This window comes from Mesoplodon densirostris, chromosome 9 (genome assembly GCF_025265405.1).
Source record: "Mesoplodon densirostris isolate mMesDen1 chromosome 9, mMesDen1 primary haplotype, whole genome shotgun sequence".
NCBI classification, from domain to species: Eukaryota; Metazoa; Chordata; class Mammalia; order Artiodactyla; family Ziphiidae; genus Mesoplodon; species Mesoplodon densirostris.
Window position 1 is genome coordinate 89,311,678 of NC_082669.1, and position 24,912 is coordinate 89,336,589.

At 37.5% G+C, this 24,912-nt stretch overlaps 1 protein-coding gene across 1 annotated transcript in view; it reads right to left on the minus strand.

Annotated features, from left to right (window-relative positions):
* Window positions 1-3,715: 3,715 nt before the first annotated feature.
* Window positions 3,716-24,912, minus strand: part of ZNF800 (zinc finger protein 800) — a 53,424-nt gene continuing 32,227 nt past the window's right edge. The window contains exon 6 of the mRNA XM_060108205.1: window positions 3,716-7,161. Within this exon, the coding sequence (XP_059964188.1) occupies window positions 6,975-7,161 (187 nt within the window). The 3' untranslated portion in view covers window positions 3,716-6,974. The remainder of the gene's footprint in view (window positions 7,162-24,912) is intronic.

A 24,912-nucleotide genomic window follows, 5' to 3' on the forward strand; every position in this document is an offset into this window, starting at 1 on the left:
TATTCCCTCAGATCCACAGACTCTTCAAGAGTGACCGAAAGAGAGCCAGAGCAGGGCTCTGCAAAGCATGGGGCCCAAAGCAAGGGCCTCTCTTACCTGGGTCTGAGGGCAATCCTGAGATCAGATCCTTAGGCCTTGCTGGGACTAACTTGTCAGCACACAAGATGAGGCACCAGAAAATAAACTTATTCAATATGCTAAATCAGTATTAGTTCAACTAATACTGATGTGTGGAAACCAAGAGGAAGGGCCACCAAGCTGTTGCTAAGCTAAGGAACAAAATCAGTGTTTCATGCAATTTTATAAAAAAAATTACCAGTTTTACCAGGAAAAAGTACAGTATTCTGTAATGAAATGTTTGAAATACATATTTTAAAGCAAATTTTTTCTTTAATGCAGAACTTCTCAGAGCCTTTAATATAAGAATGTGGCCTGTGAATCTTCAAGTAGGCAAATAAAGTAAGTGACATTTTCCAAACTTGTATGGGTGTGTGTGTGCCTAGGTGTGTGTGTGCTCAAGCACACACCTGTACACACATGTATAATATATCTCTTGGCATTCTGAAAATGCTATGAATCAAATAAAACAAAATCACTATAAAAGCCAGAGTTCTTGAGTGCAAGTGACAGAAATAAAATAATTAAATGGAAGATTATCAGGGAAGTCTTCAAGAACCAGGCTTGGAAAGCAAGTAGTCTGGGTAGTAGAAACCACAGCAGGAAGAACCCAATCCTTATGCTACTAATACTGAAATAAATTAATTCCCAACCATCACTACTTCCTTATGTCATAGGGAAATGCTAACAAATAATAAGTAAAAAAACAAAACCAAGATGCAAAAGAACATGAGTCCCCCCCCACCAAAAAAAAAAAAAGAAAGAAAAAAGAGATGTACAGAAACAGTCCTAGAAGGAAATACAACAAAATGTTAACAGTGCTTTTTTTTACTGCTTGATAGCTTATAGGTAATTTTAATTTTATTTAGGTACATGAATTACATTTGTAAGTATAAAAATAAATATTTTTTAAATGAATCTTTCCAAATATAAAAGAAAACTTGTTCCAAGGCCAAAATTTTCAAACTCCCTGTTCACAACTTTCAAGTCCTTCCAGATTTCATAAACTTTGATAATGAGTTTTTCTAATTATTAGATGATCATTTAAGTTCCATATTACCTGAGGATTTTTGAAGCAGTAAACAGTATTAAAGCTCTTTTTTCGCCTTTTAAATGAGTAACTAGGATATTATATAGAAATCACAATTCCAGCAAATTATTGACACTAATGGTATACCAAATCCCTGTTGTCAGTAACTAGTATAGTCACCACTAGTCAGCACTATTGGTAGGATCTCATAATGAAGAACTCTAGATAATGCTTGCATATAACTTGAGATAATTCAACTTCACAGATAATTTCACTTTTTCCAAACAAAATTACCTCTTTATTAAAATAGCAACATAAATATTAATACATTTATTCTTTATTAAAAAGAAATCAGAATTAACAAGGAAAAAACCTCACAACACTACCCTAAATAACACCAGTCAAAATGAAATAAAAACAGCAATTATAATCCATTATTTTAAAAATAGCAACAATTAAGAGACTACATACAAAAACTTTGGAGATGCAGTCAAAGTAGTGCTCAGAAGTAAATGTATAGCCTTATGTGTCCTATTATTAAATAAGAAAGAAGTAAAAATCAATGAACTAAATCATTAATTACAAAGAAATATTCAGAAAACACAAAACAAACTTAAGAAAAGAATAAAGAAGGAATTTTAAATGATTAAAAGTTATATTAATGATGTACAAAACAGAAAAAATAGTTAAATGTTGGTTCTTTTAGAAGACTACAAAGTCTAATAAAAGAAAGAAAAATGCAACTAAAAAGATTAGAAGTGAGAAAAGAGCTATAACTATTAATATAGAGAAAAATATTTCCAATTATAAGATTAGATGTTGTGGACTGCTAACAAATTTTTGAATTCTATGAAAATGCATGATTTTCTTTAAAACTGTTATATTTTTAAATTGATACTCAAGAAATAGTAGTTAACCTGTCTAAGCCAAAACCATAGAAGAAAATTTAAATGTTTTCAGATAATTATCTTCCACTCCACCCTGAAAAAAGCTTGAGGCCTAAACTGTGCTATGGGTGAGTTCCTCCAAACCATCAAAGAACAGGCAATTCCTACACTCTATACTAATCTAGAGTATGGAACAACATTTTTTTGAAGCTGTTTAAGATAGAATTAAGAAATGTAAAACTATAGTCCAAACTTATTCATGAATATAAATGAAATTATCCTAAATAAAATTTAAGGAACTGAATTCAACATGATTGTACTAAAAGAGGAAAAAGAAAACAAAAGAACCCATGATGAAATAGGATACATCTCATGCAGAAAATAATCCAATATTGAGATATCTAGTAATATAATTTATTATAAAAATAGGCCACATGATCTTCTCTAGTGCCCAGAATATGTTTAATATAATTCAACAACAACTTTTAATAAAATGCTTAGTATACTTGAACAAGGAGACCACTTCTTTAGCCTGGTAAAGAACTCTATTTCAATCAAACAGCTAATATTAAAAGCTGGTGAAATATTACTGGTATTCCTAAAAAGTCAGGAATAAGAACAAAATTAATACCATCATATATTTAATATATGATGGTATTAATATTGTAGAGAGAAAATTACTATTAATTATACTTCAAATGATTGTCTACTTAGAAGAGAATCACCTAGAAAAATTAATGAAAGAGTTCAGAAAAGTTACCAATTACAGAAATCAATAGCTTGACCCAACAAGGAGCAAGCAGTTATAAAACATAATGTGAAAATGATCCCAACAAAGATATAAAATATCTAGTAATATAATTAACAAGAAATATGCAGGACCTACAAAATTACTAAAAAATATATAGGAAGCCTTCAATAACCTTGACATGCGACAAGTTCCTGAATGGGAAAATTATTATTACAAAGATGGCAATTTTTCCCCAATTAATCTATAATGTTAAAGCAATTCTAAACAAAATGTCAATTTCTTTTGGAAACTGGCCAAACTATAACTAAAGTTTACCTGGGAGAATAAATGCACAAATATAGCTGAACACATTTTGAAAAAGAAGACTAATGTTTACCCCATAAAAAAGTTAATCACACAATAAAGCAAATTATAAAATGACAATAATTAAAATAACATGGTTCAGGAATAGAGACAGATACCAAAACAAAACAAAACAAATAAACAAATAACTAATAAATCCAGAAACCACTCCAAGTATATGTAAGAATTTAATTTTTGATAAATGTGGAATTTTTAAAACAGTGGAAGAGGACTTTTTCAATAAGTGATGATGTAACAACTAAATAAATATTTAGAGCCTTAATCACATCTATATAAAAAATAAATTCCATTTGGAGTAAAGATTTAAATCTAAAAAAATTAAAAGAAAAAAAAATAGACAACTATTTATATAACATTGAGCTGGAAGAAGACTTTTTCAAACATATCACCAAAAGTAGAAATCATGAAAGAAAAGATAGATTCATCTAAATAAAAAATGTAATATTTCTATATATCAAAGACATCATGAATTAAATTGGCACATATATGACAAGGGGCAAAATATCTGCAGCAAATGGAGTAAACAAATTATTAGTGGTTAGTGGTTTTAATATATAAAGAGTTCTTATAAATCAATAAAAAGTGAACTCCTAACAGAAAAATGAGCAAATGTGTTCATTTATTCCTTTAACAGATATTTATTGTTCACCTAATATGTGCTAGGTATTGTGCTAGGGGCTAGGAATACAATGTGGAAGAACCTAGACATCTAGACAGTCTCTTTCATTCATTCCAGTATGGGAAACATAGACATCAAAAGTAAATAAACAAATAAATAATGTTACAAATTGAGATAAGGAATTCAAAGAAACAAAAAAGTGAGATAGCAAATAGGAGGAGAGAGGTGAGGACTATTTGCAAACAATGTTCTGGGCAGGCCTTTTTTAGGATGTTGTATTTAAGAAGTTATCTAAAGGGTTGTGTTTGGGGAGAGGATAGCCAAGGAGAGCAGCTTAAGCAAAGATAACAGCATTTACTAAGCCCCTGAGGTGCAGAAAAGATCTTGGCATGTTGGAGGAACCAGTGTGGCTACATCATGGTGAGCAATAAAGAGAGGAACATAGATAGGTTTGGAGAGATAGGTAGGGATCAGATTGTGCAGAACTCTGTGAGTCACGGTAAAGGGTTTAGATTTTATATTACAATCTACTCAGTTCAATTTAGGAGTGAGGTCACTGTTGCAACTCTATGAAGAATGTATTGAAGTGGGTCATGGGTCAAGAGTGGAAGCAGAGAAAACAGGTAGGCTGGCTGTCATAATAATCAGGTGAGAAAAAATAGTGATTAGAAGTAAGTGTTGGCATTGAAGATGGAAAGCAGCAGATTAAAGATTTATTTGGGGGACCAAATGGATATATTATGCCAGTCTATCTGATGTAGCGGAGAGATGAAAAGAATCTAGGATGATGTGTAGGTTTCTGGCTTGAGCAATTGGTTGTATGGTGGTACTCTTTACTGTAATAGGGAAGATGTGGTAAACAGGTTTGGGGTGAGAATGAGGAATTCGATTTTGGCCATGTTAAGTTTGAAAGATCTGAGTCATTCAAAGGAGGATATAAAGCAAGCAATTAGATATGTGAGTCTAAAACTTAGAGGAAAGGTCAAAGTGGGAAACATAAATTTGTAACTCATTAGCCTAAAGCCAGTACTTAAATCCATGGAAATGGAAAAGATCCTCCTGGGAAAGCACATAGAAAAAAAGAGGGACCCAATGGAGGTGAAAAACCTCAACTTTTCAAAGTTAGGCAGGAGATAGAGCATAACATTAGGAGTGAACAGTGAAGCAGGAAGAAAACCTGAACAGAATAGTGTCTTGGATATGAAGAGATAATCTTTAAAGAAGCAGGAAGTGGTCAAGGTGAGGACAGGAAAGTATCCTTTTGGATAGGGTAATATGGAAGTGCCTGGTGACTTTGAAATGGGCACTTTCAGTAGTGGTGGTGGGGAAGTCACATTGTGAATTGAAAAGTGAATAGAAGATTAGAAGATGAAGACAATCTATAAGGATAACTCCGTAAAGAAGTCTGGTTATGAAGGACAGCTGAGAAACGGCTAATAGATGGAAAAGATGTGCACAAGGGAAGCCTTGGTTAAGATGGAGAACACTGGAGCATGTTTGCAGGCTGATGAGAATGATCCATTCAAGACATTAATAATGCAGAAGAAAAGGGAAAAGCTAAGGAGAAAAGTCCATGAAAAGGCAGGAAGGGTTGGGATCCAGAGCACAAGAGGAGGGGCTGGACTTTGCAACTTACTCCATAGTCACAAAAAGGAAGTTGGTGGTTGCCAAGCTAGCTGGGTTGGGGGTGGAGGGGTCTTGTGCTGGGAAGATGAAGTTTGTATGTAACATCTTCTATTTTCCAAGGGAAATTTAAAGTAAACAGGGAGGAGGGGATCAGAAAATTTGAGGAGAGTTGAAAAGGTATAAACAGTCATTTTAGAAGTGGGAAACTAAGACTACAGTAGGAACGATAGCACCAATTTGAGGCTTGAGATAATTGATTCAAAGTAAAACTAGTTGACTGTGTTATGTGATTTTTCCTAAAGAAAATGTCCAATTGTCCCAGTCAAGCCAGTGGAAGGAGATGGTAAGGTTCATCTGGAGTGGGGATTTTACCAGGAAAGTAAAACTGGGAGAAATTGAGGCTCAAGACTACTGAGGGCACTGTATTTCAAGGAGGATGATAACAGTGATGGATCATGGGATCTAGGCTAGACAAGAAAGGAAGCGAATCCAAAACATAGGCCGATAAATAGTGGAAAAAATGAGGTTAATGAATTAGCTGTCAGTGAACAAGGAATCCAGGAGGATAGGAAGATGGTAATCAGAGTGGAATGTCTGACAATGTGTTAGCTCAGGTCCTCCTAGAAGCAGACACCAAGGCAGGGTTCAACTTAGAAGAGTTTTATTGAGGGAACATCTGTGAAGGACAAAGGAAAGGAATCAGGAGTAGGGCGGGGTCTTCATATCATAATTCAAGTCTGGCACCTAGGAAAGGAGAGGGAGATTGGGCAGGAAGAGCCTTAGACTGCATGCAGCAGGGTTCTAAGAAAGTTTCAGCCAGGCTGCTGAGGAGTCCCCATGCCCAAGCTGCTCGTGAGAAGAGTCCCGGCGTCTCACTAATACCCGGACTGTGCTCAGTCATGGACTAAGAGTAGCCCAGGAGACGCACCGGCCTCAGCGCAAACCCAGTTGAGGATGCCCTGGGATGGCAGTCTAGAACGCGGGAGCAAGGGCTGATTCCGAAGGGAAGAAATGGTCATTGGGGATGAAGCTACAAGGAGTGGACTGGAGGTTGGAGTTCAAGTTTAACCACAGTTATGCGTCACACGACTCCAGACAGTGCGGGTCACCGCTTGCTGATGATGGGACTTGAGGTGAAGACTCAAGTGGGAGCTAGTCTTTGAAGAACTAATAATGAAAGAAGCTGACTAGGAACTTGACAAATTACGAGGAGGAGGGAAAGAGGATGGTGTTGTCCAGTGGCAAGATTCTCAGAGAAGCCGGGATTGTGGCAGACGGGATGAGGAAGTGCTGCTCAGCAAGTAGCAGCGACTAGCAGTGAGGCCTTCCTCCTCACCCGCCGGCCCTAAGGCACACGGTCCGCCTGTGGGGCTGCGTGGGACAGAGTTCGGTAAAGCGCGGGGGGACGGCAGGTCTGCGATGGCTGAGGACCCCAGGGAGATCGCCGACGCCCGAGTGGACTTCGCTAGAGCTCCGGCGGGTGCGGCGGGTGCGGCGGGGAGGAGAGGCGCGACGGGCGAGGCTTGAGGTACTGGGCTGTGCCGGGCGCGGCGGCGTCCGCCGGCGGCCGGGCGGCGGCGCTCACGGGGGCGCGGGCTTCCCCAGGCCGCGGGCGGCGTGCTGGCGCTCCCGGGCGGCGCCGCCGCGGAGCTTGGCGCGGCAGCTGGCGGCGGCCTGGCGCGTGGTGACGGCGCCCGCGGGAGGGCAGCGGCTCCCCGGGGCGGCCGGGCGCAGGGCGGCGGCGCTGCGGGGCGACGGCTTCCCGAGGCTTCGGCCCGCACGGGCGGCAGCGGTCCCCAGGGAGAGAGACAAAGACACGGCGGTTAGAAACGGGCCGAACGCGCCGGCGCCTCCCAGCTAATCAAGGAGCCGCCAACCCAAACTCGGCGCGATGCCATTTCCGCCCAACAGGTTGTCTGTCACGTAAACACAGGAGATGAACCTGTGTTGATCAGAGGAAAACAGCATCCAATTGAAGTGTCATTATACACGTTTTTAGCAATTTAGGGAAATGTACCAAAACCCTTACATTTTTAAATACTCTTTGACCCAGAAATTCTAATTTTAGAGTTTTCCCTTAAGGAGTAATTATGAACACATGCAAACATTTCATATGGGGTATTCAGTGCAGTATCTGTAACAGCAATAAACAACAGGCAAAGAAAATGGAAAAAAAATTTAAGGAGAAACCGGGAATATCCTATATCCAAAAATACGATTATAGTCTTTCTCTTATAGTTGATACTAACCTGCTATTAAAATAATGCTGGGATATAACTATTCATATGGAAACGTATAGTAGATAGAATGAAAAAAATTAGGTTCATCCCCATTTGTAGTGGTGGGATGTGTGTATACTTTATGTGCGTACATGTGTATACACACACACCACACCACACATGTATAAAATAATGGAGAGAAACTCTCCAAAATGTTCAGTGGTTATCTTCAGGTGATGAGGCTGCAGGTAATCTTTATATATTTCCCAAATTGTATACAGTAAGTATATCTTTATAATAAAAAATTCAAGTAACTTAATAGAAGGCATTTTAGTCCATTCTTATGTACCCATTCTAACTTTCTACCATTTCAAAATTATATTTTATATTGTGTAGCAAAGTGGTGGACATCAAAAGATTTTAAGAATGAATGAATGGTCCACAGAAGTAGTTTATCTTCCTCAAAAGTTCTGAGTAAATCACAGTATTTCAGAGCAGTTTATGCCTTAAACGTTATGCAGTTAATCAAAACCACTGTCTTCTGTGAAGTTATACCTTATTTTACTCTATTAAACATTTCTACTTCAGGAAGAAAAAAAAAGAAAGCTTTCTGGGCTGCTAACGAACCTAATTTGATTTGTAATCTCCACAGACTTGGGAACACAAAGTTTTCCGAAAAAAAATTACCATACTTTTGGAACAAATGTTTTAGATAATACCAGTGTTTTCACAATGTATTCAATAATTTGCTCTTTAACTTGAAAGAACTTAGTGGAAGCAAAACTAAAATACTGCAATAAACGAGTCTAAACTTTACATCTTGGTCTTCCAGTCATAACAAATTTAAATTTTTAGCACTCATTAATACCAAGGGAATCTGTTTTGCTAAACCGTGTTCCAGAAAAATGTGTACGATGACAATAAAATCATACTAATGTAATGTACGGATGGGATTCCAGGACTTTGTTATTAAACTGATAGAAGATCCATTTAATACATAAGTTCCAATGATATTTTAAGCCAAAGTGACCTCACAGTTGTCAGATTGATTTTCTTTAATGATGAGTAAATCCAAACTTAGATGTTTATTGGAGTGCTGCTTAAACAGATGATGACCTAATCAACCACACCATCCTGCAAGTTTCCTTCCCTCTGCAGGTACTGGATAAAATGATCATGTCTACTTGAGGATATGGGGAGGGGGAAGGGTAAGCTGTGACAAAGTGAAAGAGCGGCATGGACATATATACACTACCAAACGTAAGGTAGCTAGCTAGTGGGGAGCAGCCGCATAGCACAGGGAGATCAGCTCGGTGCTTTGTGACCGCCTGGAGGGGTGGGATAGGGAGGGTGGGAGGGAGACGCAAAAGGGAGGGGATATGGGAACATATGTATATGTATAACTGATTAAATTTGTTATAAAGCAAAAAAAATGATGTCTAGAGACATACCTGTAGTAAAAAAAATTATCAGAAATAAAATATACAAAAAGAACAAATCCTAAGTGGCCAAAACTTTGCGTTAACCAACTGCTCAAACAAAAAGTGTGCATGAGGTTTTTATAAAGCAGTGTCTCTCCAAAACCCTTATTTTACACCAAATGATTTAACATAACAGTATTAAATTCAGATAAGACAGAAGAACGTTTTTGGGGTGCTATCATCTAACTTTCATTTGGTGTATCATGTCCATACAGCAATTTCAATTTAATTCAACATTTCTGAGTGCCTATTATGTCTCAGGCACTGTGCTCAGACAATAAGAACCAAAAAAAAAAAAAAAAAAAAAGACATGAGATTCCTAAGAGAAGCTCTATCTAGAAAATTACCTTCAGATTATTCAGATAACTCCAACCCTAAGGCTAACCTGAATCCCTAAATCATGCTGCAGTCCTGCCAAAGTTTTCCTTCTCATATCCTTCAAATGAGCACTTTCTAATTTCCTGTCATTCCTTTGCTCAAATTCATCCAGAGCGTCCCATTGTCTCCCCACTAGCAAAGTTATTAGTTCTTAACCTTTTAGGGGAATCGAAGAATAGTCCGAGATTCTGCTTAGACATGGACTTTGTCCTCCAGAAGCATGCACAGAAATGCATACACCATATACTTTATTTCACTGCACTAGAAACTGATTTCTTCAACATAAGCAATATACAAAAACAAATATTTACAAAGAAAGGAATCCCTCCTTCACATTGTTATTTTTCATGAAAGAAAAATGGTGACTTCCTGAAAGAAATTTTAAAATTCTAACTGCTTAGTAGTAAATCTGAGATTTGGCTTGAGTTGAAATTGTAATATGGACTTTGATGCAGCAACACATACATAATCTTTGATAATCAATTGTAACTTTTTCCTCCATGGCAACAATTGTTGAAATCCTTGACTCACAAAGGTACACAGAACCAAAGCAGAATTTCATAGAATGCTTTGTCAGGTTAAGGTAGCCTGTGTACTAGAACACTAAATTCCTCTAAGGCTTTCAGGTTGAAGTCAAGTCACATTATTTCCTCTGCCTTCAAGTTCAATTAAGACCTCTGGAAAGGCAGCACATTTCTTTCTGTCTAGTAGAGAAAAACATCATGTTCTGTTCCCATTTCTTGGCAATACCTCTTGGAAAGGTGGTGACAGCTGCTGACATGGAAAGTAATGAGGCACAATGACATGTGGCTATCCCTCATCAAAGCAGGAAAACCATGATGTATGCCTGACATCACAGGTGTACATATGACCTCAGAGTGCTATCATTTTTTTCCTGCCATCTGAATAATTATCAGAGAGAGAGGGAGAAATATTATTTTGAAGATACTGACAGCCTTTCCAGTTTCCAAAAAGAGTCCTAAAATGAAATTCTTTGTTGATGACACCAGAGAGCCCACAAAAACGTGAAGCTTGATGCACTGAGAGCCATCAATAGTGTTATCCAGTTGCATGATGAACGGAAATGGCATGGCGTCCATTTTTTTCCAACCCTGGAATGAATGTTTTCATTTGACAAACAATGCCTCGATTCTCTTTCATGGGCCATATTTAAGAAACTTTGTGCCAAACTACTTGACTCTCCACTCCCCTAACATACACTATTATTTCCCACCTCTATGCTTTTGTTCTTGGCATTTCATCCATCAAAAAATGTCTTCTCCCTCCTCTCATGTATTCAAACACTGCCCATCCCTCAAGACCCTCAGCCATTCTAATTAGCTTTCCCTGATTACTGCAGTCTGAAATGATCTATTCATTTTTATGAACTCCCACAATGTTTACTATATATGACTGTCCTCAAAGTGTGGTTATGAGACCACCAGCTTCAAAAATGCACCATAACCTGTATTTTTACAAACACCAGAAAGAGCTGTAGCAATTTCTCCACTGTTTTCCTAAACCTATTTTGCCATTCTTAAAAGAGTAACTTATCCCCAGATGGATGGAGAGGAGAAGGCTGACAACAATGCTTATTGTTGCCCGAGTGACAGATCAACTCATCTCAATTATTCCTTTCTGTACTCATTTTCACACAAGAAGTTTGATTTGTCAAGTGTGTGTTCACCAGATCGGTAATGCCATCGACTGCTGAATTTACCACCATCATACCTCTACCCCTGGATTGTTCAATCATTGCCTCCCAGTTCCATGGCCACCTGCTATTCTAAGGATTCAGACCATTTTCAAAATAACTTTACACTCTATGAGAAAGAAGTTAAGCAGATTTGAAATTAAGGTAAGCTGATTAGATGGAAAGGCCTACAACCGACATCATCTACTCAAATAAGATATAAAATTACCTATATCCTAGAGCTGAGCAGTAACTTGAAGATTATCTCTTCCAACAGATTCACATTACATTGGAAGAACTGTGGGGAATGGGGTATTTTGGAGCAAGAAACTTAAATTTTAAAAGTATCAAAATCTCAACAAAATGGTAGCAAAATCATGCAGAGCCAAAAGGGATTCAACATGAATGATAAATGCAATTGAGTTAGAAGAATCTGGAATTAAACAATGAAAATAACTCAAAATATGAAAGATGATATTGATCAGTCATCTAAAGAAATGGCCCTTTAAAAGACTGTCTTTGACATTACAAGTACCAAGGTAACCTGAACTTAACACCAGTTCTATTTATTAATATTAGTTATCATTTATTTACTGTATGCCAGGCATTGGGCTAAGTGTTTTACATACATTGGTGCAATTTTATTAAACTCTAATGGGGAAAAAAATGTGCTAAAGGAGACAGTCTATAGTACCTGTAAGAAAAGAAATCAAGAAAGCAAAAGCTGGCCATCTGTCTGCATCCTGGTCTATTAGAAAGGATTCTCTGAAAATTGACGAATATCTAGTCTGAGTGGCAAGTATATTCCTATGGGAAAGATGAATGTATCACACTACCAGAGCTTGCTGGTACTGGTCACTAAGAGCTGATTCAATGCTCATCAAGAAACCTTCTCATTATAATTTAGTATATTTGCCTACTGGGAGAAAATACACTGAACCATAAACATGAGAAGCCAGTGTCCCTGATACATCTCATGACAAATTTAAAAAGTAGTATTGTGGTATTTATACACCAGTATCTATGAGGCTGGTTAGAGTGACACAGTCCTCAAGCACCTAGTCATCTTGCTAGGTGAACCAGTAATGGCCCTAGATGAACCAATAGGGCCAGCCTTAGAAAGGAGCGACCATGTGAAAGTTACTTGTGAGGCCTAGCAGGGAGGCTAGCCTGCCCTCTGTCTTGCTGTTCACCATCTTCAAACTACAATGCCACGTGATTTCAAACACATGCACACAAGGAAGAACCATTTAATTCGAAACAGGAATAATGGAAAATGGAGGAACAAGATATAGAGTTGTTTCTCCATGTTCCAGAGCACTACCTTGTGAATTTAGAGCTTAGTTTCTACAGCAGAGAAGGCTGAAGATTTGTGTGGTTTTTTTTTGGTTTGTTTTTTTATGGCACCAATAAGTAATTATTTCATTTATTAAAAGAATTAGTCACCTAAGCAAAAAAGAAAAAGTTCGAGTAGAACTTGGACATATAAACTTTTACCAAAGAATAAAGATTAAAACATTTCTCATGTCCACAAATATGCACGATATGCAGTTACTTAGGGGTTTTGTTTCTGTTTGGGGTTTTTTGTCAGTTTTTGTTTTCTGATGATACCTCTAGAGGCGAGAGAACTATATAAATACAGCAAGGTCCTAACATGACTTATTACAATTCTTGACAAGACTTGAGTTCATGATGTCACATCAAGAATTCCAAAGTCAGAATGCAGTAAGAACCATTAAGACCCTGTGTCCAGGGTCAAGGATAACACACATAAAAGTTGCGCTAATACTATGAACCTCAAGGATACAATCTTATTTGTTCTACTACTGAATTTTAACTATTGTGATATTATGAAAATATACTTTTAGTCTGATTAACTTTTTTCCAATCAATAATGGAATTATAATTAATACTATTTTCAAACAGAATTACTCAGTAAATGATACATGGAGAAGTACTGCCATCTTTAGGGAGAATGCAGGATTACTAATTATCTAAAGTAAAATTCAAATGTAAGTACTTGGCCTCTATGACTCTTATCATGGACATTTGGTATGGTCCACATTTTTTTTAATGGATTTGTCTTTTGTGATATAGTCTGGTCCAAAAGATCTAAAATCAAGCAGTTTTAATAGGCCCCATTAACCTCTGAAAAATAAAGCAATAATTGCACTGACAGAGAAGCTAGCCAAAATAAACCCTGAATGATCAAAATTAAGGGTATATTTTTATACAGATGACCATGAGTCGTCTCAAGAAGATTAAAACACATAGTTAAAACCTGTTTTGAGAAATAAATGAAAAATTTTTTCTGATTTGCATATGAGGTTGGAGATTAGAAAATAAACATTTGTGGTTTAATATTTATAGCACCACTGCTTATCACTGGCACTATGATATTAAACTGCTTTGTACATACAAGTTTTTACACAAGTTTAAAAGTAAATGATTTCCCTGAAAATTTCACCTGCCATTTCTTTTTCATATATTAAAGAAAATATCCCAATCAGCTATTTTTGGTAACTAATAGTAATAATTATTATGTACATTTCACTTTAGCATTCATCATAAAATAAATCCATGACCATGCTCTTTCTGAAAGAAATGTGAAATACCACATTATGTTGCACATGAGGTACCCAATACGATATGCCAGAAGCAAAGAATAATTTAACACTTTGTTCACATTAACAAAAACTGGTTGTCTAAATGATAGGTAGTAAAGTAAAATGGAAAGTTCATGGACCAAGGGATAAAAACATCTGTGTTCTACAATTTTCAGACATAATGTTAAAAAGTGAAAAAAAAAACAAGGTATGGTATAGTACTACCATTTGTGTGAAGGGGAATATATACATTTATATGATTATATATACATAAAACAGATCTCAAAAGCCCAAGAAACTGGAAACTAACTTCTTAACTCTGGGGAAGAGAATGAGAAAACCAAGAGATGGGGTGGGAAGAAAACTTACCTTTCACAGTACATCTCTTTGTACTGTTTAATTTTGTTAACATGTACATGTTATTACCTACTAAAATAATCTTTGATAGCTGGTCTCTATTTCTGACTTCTTCACTGACCTTGTACAGTCACTTACCTCAATTTTCTCCGTTTTAAAATGAGGTTATACTACATCTCTATAGTTCCCATCTACAATTCAACAGAATCTTGGCTCAAAAGAAGGTATATACAAAATGTATATACCAGATGGCTAAATAAAATAACTATAAGCCTTACTTTGCAGTGACTTACATACATGATATTATAATTATTTATACTCTGCCTGCTCTGTTCCCACCAGGCTACAAAAGCAGCATAGTAAGCAAAAGAATCTGGGAAGAAAATTCATGTTTGTGAACTTGATAATGTTTCTTTGTTTTTATTCTGTATCAAAAGTAAAAAATCTGGTTAGTCCTGGGAGTTCCCTGATGGCTTAGTTAGTTAGGATTCCGGGCTTTCACTGCGGTGGCCTGGGTTCAATCCCTGGTTGGGGAACTGAGATCCCACAAGCCGCAGCCAATTAATAAATAAAAAATAAATAAATAAATAAATAAATAATCTGGCTAGTCCTCTTTATACACACACACACACACACACACACAAACTATTGCATCTAAGATACAGACTCTCAAAACATATTTTGATACATGAGTAAATATTAAAAATAATTATAAAGAGGTAGAATCTTGTGGTAGAGTTTAAAAATGGATCCTGGGTAAGGAAAAAGTTGAAAAATCACCCTTGTATTCCCCTAAAATTAGCCCAAGAACCTCCTAAAAAATCATCCATAATCTTCATAAACACAAGATACTAGCAGACCAGGCAGGGTAGCCAAGGGTAGAGCAATAGAAGGTTTAGACCAGTAAAAACAGGACATGAAGAGGATACTGACATCTGGAGAACAGAAAATGGGGACAGGCCTGATGATCCATTCATTCATGACCTTACATGCTGTAGAGCAAAACTGTTAGTCTTGAGACTCAGAGGGCTTACAGTCTAATCATGGGGACACTGTAATTAAATAATAATGCATAAATAACACAAAGGATAAAAGTGAAAAAAACTGGTAAATGTGAGTTCATCAGAGGAAGAGGTCACCATGGGTTGGAGCTACCAAGAACAGATTCATAGAAGAAACGGCACTTTAAATCTGTGTGATAAGCAAAATGATGATGGTAGCATGGACAAAATAAAGTCAGCAAGGGGAATCAGTGCTGGTAGTAGGATGATAAATATAGTTTTAGTCACAGTTTGATTTTAAATAGTAACTTGGCAAAAAAAAATGTTAGAAATTATTTTTCAAATATGGGGTTACCAAGTTTTCTTGATAGAATACTTCACAGGAGTGATGACATGATAGAGGTATATCAAAAGTGACTGAACAGGCTCAAATGTAAGATTAATATGCATCTAGATACAACTTTTAATAGGGCAGGGCTCTGAAGTATGAGAAAATCATACCTATACAGGAGGCTTGGCAACCCTCTTCCAGTATTTTCTTGCAAGTACCTAGTATTATTTCCTATCACAACCTTCATACTCAAGAGTCAGCTCCAAAAAAAAAAAAAAAAAAAAGTCAGCTCCACCCAAAATACAAAAAAACGAGGAAATCAAGAGGTGCCGGTTCTACCTTTCCATTGATTAAGACTGTGGGGCTTCCCTGGTGGCGCAGTGGTTGAGAGTCCGCCTGCCGATGCAGGGGACACGGGTTTGTGCCCCGGTCTGGGAAGATCCCACATGCCGCGGAGCGGCTGGGCCTGTGAGCCATGGCCGCTGAGCCTGCGCGTCCAGAGCCTGTGCTCCGCAAGGGGAGAGGCCACAACAGTGAGAGGCCCGCCCACCGCAAAAAAAAAAAAAAAAAAAAAAAGACTCTGAGTTGGGTTTGCTTGATGAAAGAGTACTGTGTGTTTTACTACATGAAAAAAATGTCAAAAAAACTAACCTCTCTCTCAACAATCTAGTAATCTTGTGAAGCTAAAGGAATAATATAGAACCATGTAATAACTTTTGGCAAGATACATATTCAAGGTATTATCTTATGAATAAAGAGTGTGCGTGTGTGTGTATGAGTGTGTGTGTGTGTGTTGTTATTGGTAACATACTGATAAATCTTGTAAGAAATTTCTAAACAAAATTTATCTCTAAAATGTTGGCACAGGGCAAGAAAGAATATCAACAAATATAAAGAAGGTTATTAAACAAATGAAGTCCTCAGTGCAGAAAATATAAATTCTAAAATTCTACTCTACCATTCATTTTTGTTACAATCCTTCAAACACCTAAATACACATATTACCTTTTTTTTTAGTAATCTCTTAGTGATTTACTGAGGTGAGAATGAGTATACAGAGGCTTGCTGGGGGGAGGGAAAAATCAATGTTTAGAAACAAATTTATTTAAGCTTAACAAATTTATTTAAAAAGGAAGATCTGAAACAGGTATTAGTTAAAAGTTTATGATTTAAAATAATTCTGTGCTATAGCAATGTGCCCTCTGTTATTTTGACATGGCTGTTAGGTTTACGCTGATGTCTATTGTTGATTAATTTAAAGTTCAAATAACAAGAAAATGAAACCATTTTCAAAGCATTAAAACAGAAAACTTTAAAGTTTTTTTCTCATTTTACTATAGATTATAAGATTATAATAAAATGTTGTTTTATTATAGTTATCCTCTTCTCTTCTAGTTCAAGTCTGTCAGCATTTCTATTACTGACTTGCATTTTAAGGTTCATAACTCATCCATAAAATCTGCTCTATTGAAACCTGACACACAGTCTCCTGGGAATTCTTCCCTTTAAAGGCAGATTTTAAAAGCTAATCAAAAGTTGGATAGCTTAAATGGTATACAGACCTACACTTTCAGTATTAAATCATTGGTTTCGATCCCAAGCAGGACTGACTTCTTAAAAGTCATTCTGCATACCCTCCTAAGTATACACTGGCCAGGGCAGGGTAAATAGGCTGCTTCATTTCAGTTCCAAGAAGACAAAAATCTCTACTTGAACTCTAGTGGTTAGCTAGATGGCAAGACCTGAAGTTTTATTGTTAGGTTCTCCCTTCAGGAAAGAGGTAAAAAGAAAGAGAAACCAGTGCGGACCACAGGAACATACAGGACAATGCAGGGCCTAGTTTTCATTTCATTGTTATTTAAAATATTCCCCAGTCCAAATAGTGCAGCTTGGCAAAGTAAAATTACTGTAATTTATTTCAATAATCTGTTCAATGTTTAATAGCATATTTTTGCCCTCAGAATCTGGCTATGGATACTAAATTACTTAAGTTTATCATATGGATTATGTCAGATTCTATTAGTTTACCCAGATGGCTTCCTCCCAGTTCTCAGAAATAGTTTCTGCCTTAGTCAGAGACATAGGGACTAAGTCACAAACAACTCCTGGATAGACCAAAGCCATGGGAGTCAACAAACACATCTTCTTCAGTCCAAGAACACTGATTGTTTTATTTTTTAAAATAGGATATTTCTTTTTTAAAGAAATAATCTTTTAAAAATAGGTCTTACAGATTTTTGAAAAAGCCCTCAAAATACAAGACGGATTAGTTCACATTGCCTAATAGTATTACAGTTTAATTATCTAGCACTTCTTAAAGTAGTATTAAATACATGCTATATTATAGATTTCATACGTGGCAATGGGGGTGGGGAGTGGCAGTGGGGAGGAGAACCGGTGCTAGCTAAACATCATTTTCCAAATGAAAAACTGAAATAGGAAGGCACTGACCTAAATTGTAAAATAAACCAAAAGAACGTGAGAATTAGTATGGTATGTTGACTCTATTCTTGCCAATAATCTCTACGTTTTCAACCACCACAGGTACACGAATGATCCCTAAATCTCCAGCCCCTGCGCAGTCTCTCTCCTGACCTCTAGTCTGTATATCCTACTCACACTAAGCATCTCCAATATGATGTCCCACAAGCACCTCAAACTCAACATGTCTAAACTTTAATTCAACATTTCCCCAGAAAAGTGTTCCTCCTCCTGTGAGTAATAAGCAAATTAATCCCTATCTTGAAGAATGGTACCACCTACCTGCCCAACCAGAAGGCCCAAACTAGATGCCATCTTCAACTCCACTTCAGAAATTCCACTTCTGAAATAATTATAGTATCTGTATCCATCTCCATAGCCTCAGTGCCATTACCTAAAATTAGGTCCTTATCACTTTTTAAATTTCTGAAACTGGTTTCTGTTTGATTTCCCCACCACAAATCTTACCCTTATCCCATCTCCAATTCAGTCTTCTCAATGCTATCAGATGCCCCTGGCTTAAAATCCTTCAACAGCTACTCCTAATTTTGAAAATATGATTCAAACTACTCACTTGGTATATAAGACCTTTCTTGATTCGGCTACAATTCCTTCCCTTGGTCTACATGTGGTCTCATGTCCTCTGTACCTACCTGGAAAGTTTGTCTGCCTAGCTAACTCTTTCAAAACTCAACTTAAAAATGAATGAATGAATGATGAAAAGCCTTCACTAAACCCTCAGTGTGCCTTAATATTCCACTCCTGTGTATCCTTATAACATGTTCTTCTTTCACAGTATTTGAGAAAAGGAACTGCATTTCTTATCTCTGTAACCCTAGCACCTAACTAAGTGCCTCACACAAAGCAGGAGCTCAAAATGTCTACTGAATGGATGAAGTGAGTCAACCTAAGACAGTGAAATCTCAAGAATATTGATGAAATTCTGACTTTTGAAACCTGAGCAGCTCCACAGGGAGGGGGAGATTAATTTGCTTATTACTCACTAATCTGTTTCTAGATAATATTTTTAAATAATTTTTTTCATTTTCCATTCAATAAAAGTTTGCTAAATTAAAATCTTTAATCTTTAAAAGGCAAATAAATTCCTCATGTCAAACACAACTAGTCCTACAAGTAATAAACACATTAATTAACATGTGGTACAAAGGCCTGCATCACTCAAGAGGCTAAAAAGGAATCTGGGTTAAGTCAACTTAGCAAATACCTGTTTGCCTGCATGGCTAGGGTACCACCTATGTATTAACAACAGGTCAACAAATCTAGCTGCCACTACCCTACAGCCCCCAAATCAACTATAGTCACATCAGCATTAATGTGAGTGTGGGGTAATATAATTGTTGACTCTCATCCTTAGGGAAATAAATGCAACAACAGAAGGGAGAAGCCCATTACTATTTCAGAAAGGCCGGAACTACAGACCCATGTCTGTGAAAATGTAGGAAGATTCTAGGACCCCGTAACTTTTCTGCCTTTGTTATCTCCTGTTTTCCTATACTGATAAGCTATCTATTATCGATCCACTCATTCAACAAATACTTTTTAAGGACTACTATGTCCCAAGCATTGTGCTAGGCACAGGGTCTACATAACTCTCCCCAGTCTGTTACATAAATCTCTCCAGTGGGAAGACAGACATTAAACAAATCAATGCACAAATATAAACGTAACTAAAAACTGTATTCGATGACAATATGGAAAGGAACACGAAACAGAACTATAAGGGAGACTACTCTAGATTGTCTTTAGAAGTGACATTTAAGCTGAGACCTGACAATGAGTAAGTTAGTCAAGCAATGAACCTACAGTAACAACAGATCTGTGTTATAGGAAGGTAGTTCTGACAGCAGCATGGAAGACAGATTAGAGAGGAGGTCAGTTAACAGATTATTGCAGTAGTGTAAATAAGAGATAGTCCTAACTAAAGGTGGAGATGGCAAGGAGGACCCAAATGTGAGAAACACTGAATTGCAGGATGAACAGGCATTGATCACTGATAAGGTAGAGTGTAAGAGAGAGAAAGAAGTCAAGGTATTTCCTAGGATTCTAATTCGCCTAGGTAACCAAGAAGGTAGGAGTGTGAATAATCGAAACAGGGAACACATAAAGGAGGAGCAACTTTAAAAAGAAGGTAAGTTTGGCTTACTGAGTTTCTGTTGCTGGTAAGATATGGAGAACTATCCATGTGGAGATGTCTGACATGTAACTTTGAAAACAAATGGTCTAATAATCAGAATCACTAGGCTAGAAAATAGGTCTGGGGTCATCTTCACAGATGTTTTAGGAGTGGAGGAATCAGTAAGAGTATTTTAAAAAGAAAAGAAAAAGGAGAAAGGAAACTCTGATCATACTTAAAGACCTAGAAACAAAATAAAAGTCAGTGGCAAGAGAGGAAGGATCAGAGTTCACAGGACCATCAGTTCAAGAAATATTTATCAACATTTATCAACATCCACCATGTTCCAGGTACTGTGCTAGATGCTAGGGGTATAAAGAAAAGATAGGAGTCCTCAAGATGCTTACAGACTATGGGGAGAGACACAAATAGATAAATTCAATATAGTTATAGACGGGGCACTACAGAAACACACAAGGGGGAAACCCAGCCAAACCTACGAGATCAAGAAATACCCACTGGAGAAGATAGTGTCTGATCTAAGGCTCTAAAATTAAGTAAAATCATGCAAAGAAAATTGGTAAGGACAAACCAGATGAAATCAAGAGAATGCTCCCTAGACTTTTGGAATGCTGAACAGGATAACAGGTTATTGAAAAGAACTGGAAGAAGCTGAGAGGCTAAAGTGATTTAAATTGGAAAGAACAAAGTTATTCTTAGAGAAAATAAGAGAACCAGAAGATGAAAAAAGCAGACAAGAGGTTTTGGTAGGAAGTTTACAGAAGATTCTGGGGGAAATGTTACAGAAGGGAGATTGAGGGAAGCTGCCAAGCTGTATGAGGATCTGGGAAGAGACGGGTAAAGAGAACTTGTATGAAGCTTGCTGAGCTTAACGTAATTGTACCTTTCTATCTCCTTAGAAGATTTCTGTAAAATAGTAAAAAGTTCATTATTTTCCAAAGATTTGGAAGCTTGTCTGTTTCTTTTGGATGCAATACCATGCTGAGACCAGCCCAAAGTGACCCAGATACAAGTAACCATGAAAATCTTGGAAAGGTACATTTTTGTAAGCATTAATGGTCGTAGAGAGTTCAAGCATGATGGGAAGCAAGAAGGCACTAGATTTAGCATTTCTGTGGTCACTGATGGCCTTCAAGTGAACTCTCAATAGAAATGTAGGGGTAGGGAAAAACTATATGGTTCACATGTGAATGGTATAGGCATGGCTCAATATTGTTCATTCATTCAACAAATATTTATTGAATGCCTACCATGTACCAGGAACTACCCTAGGCACTGGGGAATCAATGGTGACCAAGGCACAGGTCTCCTAAGAGCTTAACGGAGAAAGGAGACAACAAAATAGGCAATTACAGTATAGTGAAATTAGTGCTAAAGCACAGTATGATGAGAGGACATGAAGTTTAACAGTGAAAGGAAGGAGGAACAGATGGCAGTAACTAGACTGAAGGTAGTATGGAGGGGAAGTTTACTTTTTGGCTGAAAGGAATTTGAGCATGTTTGTAGGCTGAGGGGAGAAGTTTGTGGAAAGGGAGACAGAGATGAGGAGGAGGAAGGAGAGGAGGGTTGGAGGAAGGTCTGAGGAAGAAGACTGGCAACAGTAGAAGTGTTGGACTTGGACTTCTTCCTTCAAAGAACCAAAGAAGGAACCGAAGACAAAGTAACTGTGATGCAGAAGGGGAGCATAAAGAAATGTCTTCTACCTTTTGTCATGATATAGGCAAGGCTGCCTCTTATCAAGGAAGCAAAATAGGACTGGAGGCTTTAAGGGCAGTGTAAGAGTTCTGAAGTAGCAATGTGAGAACTGGATAAATGAAATAACTAATTCTAATTCCTAAGATTACACATATGACAGAAGAGGCAATCAACAATTGTATGCCTAGTTTGTTTAGATCTGGGAGTGGAATATGAAAGTGAAATGTGAGATGCATTTCATAGAATTGAATAGGGATGAATTAAAGGTAAGTCTTAAAAAAAAGAATTATCAAAAAATCACTAAATGTACACCCGTACAGTGTATAACTGATTATGGATTATTTATCAGGGTATACATTCAGTACAGCACTCCCATGAATTTGAACCTGTCACCACTACTTGTTAGCAATGGCGGAAGCTAGGAGGCTCAAATTAAAAAGTCAGGAAACAGAGGCCATCAGCAATAGAAATGAAGAGGAATTCACAGGTAGAGAAGCTATACAGATTAGAAGATGAAGTAATGGGAAAAGAAGCCTAAAAGCAAAGACATACTGTGGACTAATATAAGCCTGAAGATAACTGATGTAATGTTGCTGCTTTCCTTCTTCCCTTCTTTCCACATTCTCCTAGCTGCTTTATGCCAGGTACACTGTGAGGCATTAGTGATACAAAGAGAAGACGTAATTCTTGCTTATAAACTCAGAATATGTTCTTGTACCCATAGCCTAATTTTTACAAAAAATAATCATAATAAAACTGAAAGCTGTTCTGAGTTTTGCTACTCAAAACTATGCATTGTTCTATAAGACATTAATCATAAGGAAGCACAATTACATCATAAAAAGTTCAACGAATTCTTGAACAATTAGCAAAAGGTGCTGCCAAAAACGGCAGCAGGTTAAGTACCCATAAAATAATATGTTCTAACTTAATAAACTGCTGTCCATCTTGGCTTTATCACAGACGTTACATCTGACTTTTCCTTAAATGGCTGGATTAATACCAACAAAAAGGCAACGAACATCAAATGGCAAAGCAAGATAACCAGAAACTATTCGGCAAGTGCCAGAAAGTATTTTGGCAGCAAACTGATAGCAATTTTAGTGATCACTGTAACAGTATTAATACATATTTATTGAGCTCTTGAGCCAGGCATTGTGCTAAGTATATTACATACAATATATCATTAAACTTTTATAAATTCCCACAATAAACTGACCTACACCGCATTTTCTAATACCATCATTATACAGACAAGAAAATTGAAGCTTAGAAAAACTAAGTAACTGCCCAACCTACACAGTTAGTAAGTAAAGGAGCCATGACTTGAACTCAGGTATGCATGATTCTTAAAAATCTATGCTTTAACCACTGTGTGATTCTGTTTTCCCAGAAGAATGGAATGGTGCCAGACACATGATGCTCACTCAGTAGTGCCTGTCGTTGAAGGAATGAATGAGACGATATAAAGCAGCTATTGCAGAGTAAGCCCAAGTGCGGAAAATACAAGAAGAGCAGAAGCAACACTTTAAGGATTCACAAAATCACCGACTCAAATGGTGCAGCGTAATTGTGGGTGTCTGGAAAATCACAGCAACTGACAGAATGGCCTAATATGCTGTTACAGGAAATGTAATGGCTCTTTTTGAGTGAAAACTTCAGGCTATCTAGGAATCTACAAAGCCAAAGATGGAAACAGCACCAGGCAGTTCAGAAAAGAAACTGCAGGTGCTGATTAGAAAACTCTTCCCCACATTTTCTCAGTATGGAAAGGATCGTTGGTGTTGCACTGACGAACAGTCAAGCCCACAGGTTACCTTTAATTCTATTACCTTTAAAATGAAAGAAAATGATGTGTACTGGAAAGATTAGTACACTCTAGAACTATCCAGATCCCTCGTTTAAGACTGGCACCAAAAGATTCCTCTTACTGGGTCCAGGGCCACATTTTATGGCACTGACTCTGCTGCCATGATCACCAACGACAGGACCCACAGAGAGCACCTGTCCCAGGAACAGCCAACCTCTGAAGAGCAACCTACGGCCAGCAACCTACAAAGAGGCCTAGCATGGGAGATGTGCCCAACAAGAACGCACCTAACTGAATCAATCAGATTTTCTCTTACAGAAGTCTAAATTCAAGCTATATGGAGAAAGAAAATACCTGAAAGACACAGAAGAGGCAAGCAATGGAAATAATAACGCAGTTATATAACCACACTGAGAAGATATCAAATGACATAATTAGTCTTTTTGTTTTAAAGTAAAAGCAGAGTCTGACACAGGGAGGGGGAAGGGTAAGCTGGGACGAAGTGAGAGAGTGGCATGGACACATATACACTACCAAATGTAAAATAGTTAGTGGTTAAGCAACCGCATAGCACAGGGAGATCAGCTCAGTGCTTTGTGACCACCTAGAGGGCTGGGATAGGGAGGGTGGGAGGGAGACGCAAGAGGGAGGGGATATGGGGATATATGTATTTGTAGAGCTGATTCACTTTGTTATAAAGCAGAAACTAACACACCATTGTAAAGCAATTATACTCCAATAAAGATGTTAAAAAAAAAAAAAAAAAAGCAGAGTCTGAGAAGGGCTAATAGCAGCAGGGAAGCCATACTCCTGCTGCTAAGAAGGCAACACCCAGTCCCTAGAGTTGCATTATTTTTTCCGGCTTCTTTAACTGGTTGAAATCCATATGGTGAAGCCAGTTTGTACAGTTACTGCTAGGTTCCCTTAAGGCCTGGCCCCTTCTGTCTTAGTTCCCCACACAGCGCTCTCTAACGAACCTCTCTTGACCAGCTACAGACCAACTAAAACCGTGCACTCGCAGCAGCGGCAGCAGCAGCAAGCGCATAGCACGATGCTCTATCACGGGCACACATGCACTCACACACCTGCAATGAGATGGCATGGCAAGCTGGGTGGTGACTGGTAATCCAAGTACTGTGGGTCTTACTTCCATCTTGTAGAATCTGTGGTTTGAAGACACTGTGTTCTTTAGCTCTAGTTAACTGTTTTAGAAAGAAATGACCTTCAAAGAAGTATCTTAAACCTTAAAAATTAACAATTTATATCATTACAATTATACACTTAGAAACTGAAAAGAGATCCAGGACAGTTA